The 3,638-nt window shown below is 41.3% G+C and overlaps 1 protein-coding gene across 1 annotated transcript; it reads left to right on the forward strand.

Moving 5' to 3' along the window:
• The first annotated feature begins 251 nt into the window (after positions 1-251).
• LOC131165870 (cell division control protein 48 homolog C-like) lies at positions 252-3,334 on the forward strand. The gene is made up of 2 exons (XM_058124002.1): positions 252-1,515; positions 2,589-3,334. The coding sequence occupies exons 1-2, from the start codon at positions 478-480 to the stop codon at positions 2,721-2,723; spliced, it is 1,173 nt and encodes a 390-aa protein (XP_057979985.1). The 5' UTR covers positions 252-477; the 3' UTR covers positions 2,724-3,334.
• Positions 3,335-3,638: the final 304 nt, after the last annotated feature.

The raw sequence follows: 3,638 nt of genomic DNA on the forward strand, positions 1-3,638 counted from the left end.
GCGTGCGGCTTCGTCTGAGCTCTGTTTGAGCTCCGGTTACTGCCGTTGGCTTCGTCTCGGCGAGAGGACTTTGATGGTAGCCTCAAAATTAAATTTTGAGGTACTGGACAGGGGCTCAAAAAACCGAAATTTTTCTTGATCTGGCTATTTTTACTCCGACCAAAGCTCTGATACCAGTTGTTGGGGAATAAACCGACCTGAAGTAATAATCACGCACAAAGAAAAAATTCAAACACACACAATGAACACCGGATTTACGTGGTTCGATCCAAACTGACCTACGTCCACGGGAGCACACCACTGCACTATAATCTGGGAGAAAAATAATACACGGAGGAGCCACTGCTCAACTCTCTCTCACTATCACACCTCTCTGCTCTCTGCACTCTGCACTCTGCACTCTGCAATACACACACTCACACAACTCTCTGCTGCACACACATATATATATACAAGAGGGGGGAGCAATATTCAAATATGGTGGCTTGCAATTTCAGCAAAGCCTGCAGAGCAGGTGGCCGTCCATCTCCAGTGTCAAAGATGGTTGCTGGTTTTGGTGCGGCTGTCTGCGGCTCCACACCTGCGGAATTCAACAATACCCTCGACGAAATCATCAACCGTCTCCGTTCGAACTACCCCGACTACGCCCGAACAAAGCAACAAGTCCTCGCCAGGCAGGTCCAACGTGCCCTTGAAGAATCTAAACACTTCCTAAACAACAACAATAACAAGCACAAGAGGAACAAATCCCACTCTCCTTCTCGAACCCTAGTCTGCGCCGCTGATGATGATGAAGAAGAACAAGATGATGATTGCCAATTCCGAAGCCCAACTCCGAAGAAGCTGAAGAAGATTGATGAGAGTGAACAGAGATTGCTATATAGAGAGGTTCAGCATCTTCGAAGGCGGCATGTGGAGCAGGAACGTCCGTCGACCGGTACTACGTCGTCTTCATCATCGTCCTCTTCTGACGATGAAACGGATGGTGCCGTATCGACGTCGGAGGACGCGATATATGGCGAGAGACTGGAGCCCGGGTTCGATTTGATGAGGTCAATGCTGCGCTCGAGTTACAGCAAAGCAAAGCCTGCGGTGGAATCGAAGCCGGAGGAGAAGAATCTTGGGATGGAGGAGGTTGCTCAGAAGGCCAAGAAGATCAATTCGGTTGAAGGAGAGAGAATTGAAGGAATTGGGACGGATTCGAAACCAGAAGTGAAGGGTTCCGGCGTTGGAGGCAATGGTGTTGGTGGCGGTGGTGAGGTGAAGGGGAAGGACGAGCCAATGTTTAGGGATTTGGGTGGAATGGGAGGGGTGGTGGAGGAGTTGACAATGAATGTTGTTGTTCCGTTGTACCATCCGCGACTACCTCAGTGTCTCGGAGTTTGGCCGCCAGTGGGGATTTTATTGCACGGTCCACCTGGGTGTGGAAAGACGAAGCTGGCTCATGCCATTGCCAATGAGACTGGATTTCCATTTTATAGATTTCAGCTACTGAAGTGGTCTCTGGTGTTTCAGGTGCATAAATTTATTTCCGGCTATTGCATTAATGAATTCATTGATTTGGTTTTAGCGATCAAGTTGAATCTAGCTGAAAACATGACAATTATGTGATCAATTGATCTATATTTGGGAAGGAATGCGCTTCTGTATCCAAAGTAGTGGAAGTAGAGTTCATTACAATTATTTTCTAATGCTTAGCACACAGTGAAAAACCAGTCTCATTTTCAAATAAACTTTTTGTTTGAAATAATGGAAAATGTGATGATATTAGCATAGCATGGTTTAAAAGAAGTGGACAAGATTGGCTGAATGCCTGCTTACTGTTGACCCAACAATTTCGTAGCTATATGTAGTATGGTGTGTGCATAACTTCTGGTGACTGGTGACTTTGATCAAAATGTGGTTCAGAAATCTTAGTTTGAATTGCAAAATATATGCATACCAGGGCCTAACAAATTAAAGCTTGACAAGGTGGGCATTCTCCAAATATGCTTAATGTCATATTGTGCTGTCAATGTATTTCTTTGGATTTAAATAAGTCAACAATTTACTTAGACAGATACCTGGTCATGTCCCGTAGTCATTCTGGCATGATTTTCTCTAATGTGGTGAGACAATATATTATCTCTTCTTGTGCTTTCCAATCATGCGTGGTGTGTCATTAAGTAATTAACTCAAACAATCCGCTTGTCCTAATATTTGCGATTGCGATTGACCCCATGAATCTGCACATGTTAGATATTTAGCAAGTATTGCTTTGTGTTGTATGGAATCAGTGTTGATTATTTCCATTTTAATGCTGTTGAACTTTCTATCCACTTAGTCCTCAACAGAAGTCAGGCTGATCATTTTTAAAATTATTTTGGAAGATTTCTAGAGAAAACTCCGTTTCGATTATTGGATTTTTTCAACTTTTTTTTTTTCCCTTGATAAACAGATTTTTCAACTTTTTTCATTATCCAGAGCTTCTTGTTGAGTAATGTTGGTTCCAATCTAACATTTACTTCCTTTCTTTTCGTCCCCGTTCTCTAACTGATGACAGAGACACTTTGCTAAATTTTAATTTCATTTTGTGATAAAAATTTCAGGTGCATCTGAAGAGAATATTGGAGAGCTTTTCTCAAAAGCTTACAGGACTGCTCCTTCAATTGTATTTATTGATGAGATTGATGCAATTGCTTCAAAAAGAGAAAATCTACAGAGGGAGATGGAACGATGCATAGTGACAACTAATGACCTGCATGGAGGAATCACACAGACTTGTACAACCAGCTGATAAAGATTTGAATTCAGAAAGCTCTCATCTCGGTCCTGGCTATGTACTTGTGATTGGAGCTACCAATAGAATCGATGCTGTTGATCGTGCATTAAGGAGGCCAGGAAGATTTGATCTTGAGATTCTGTTGGGTGTACCAGATGAAAATGCAAGATTTGATCTTGAGATTCTGTTGGGATTTGTTCTTAGCTTGTTTCTTCATTGTATAGCAACTGGAAAACTGAAGCGATACCAAACAGCCCCTTTTTGTTGGACATTCCTCCTGGCAGAGAAAAGCCTTTGTGAGTGCAACAAAAAACTGAAGTTGCCTTGTTGGTCCTTTGTTTGGTTACCATTTCATGCTACCGACATTTGTCTATGTTCTATTTATCTGGACATAAGTTTGATGAGCATTCTATTATCACTGAATTTGGTTATCATTAAGACAAGGTTAGCTTGGTCTTTACCTCATGCATCAATTAGTTGTATGCAGCTGATAGGGACATTAGGAATCATGAACACTTGATTTTGTGGATTGTTAGTATCTTTATTTGTGGACTTTCAATTCTATTGCTTTTGTGAGAGTGCTGTTTTTGTTGCTTTGAAATGGCAAGGTTTCTTATTGTTCCTCAGTTTTAAATTTTCTGGACTAGATACGTGAAAGGAGAACTCATTCTTTCTTGTGATGATCTAGAATCAGGGTCAGACACCTCAAGCTTATGAAGTTGTGTTGATACTGAATTTTAAAAACAAGTTAAATGGTCCACATCTGATTCTCATGACCCGCATATTTGTTTTTTGTTTTAGTACTTAATCACAACATATTCCAGTATTTTTATAATGTTGTTTAATTGTGGTTCATGTTTGCAGTTTGAAGTACATT

This window comes from Malania oleifera, chromosome 10, assembly GCF_029873635.1.
Source record: "Malania oleifera isolate guangnan ecotype guangnan chromosome 10, ASM2987363v1, whole genome shotgun sequence".
In the NCBI taxonomy this organism is placed as follows: Eukaryota; Viridiplantae; Streptophyta; class Magnoliopsida; order Santalales; family Ximeniaceae; genus Malania; species Malania oleifera.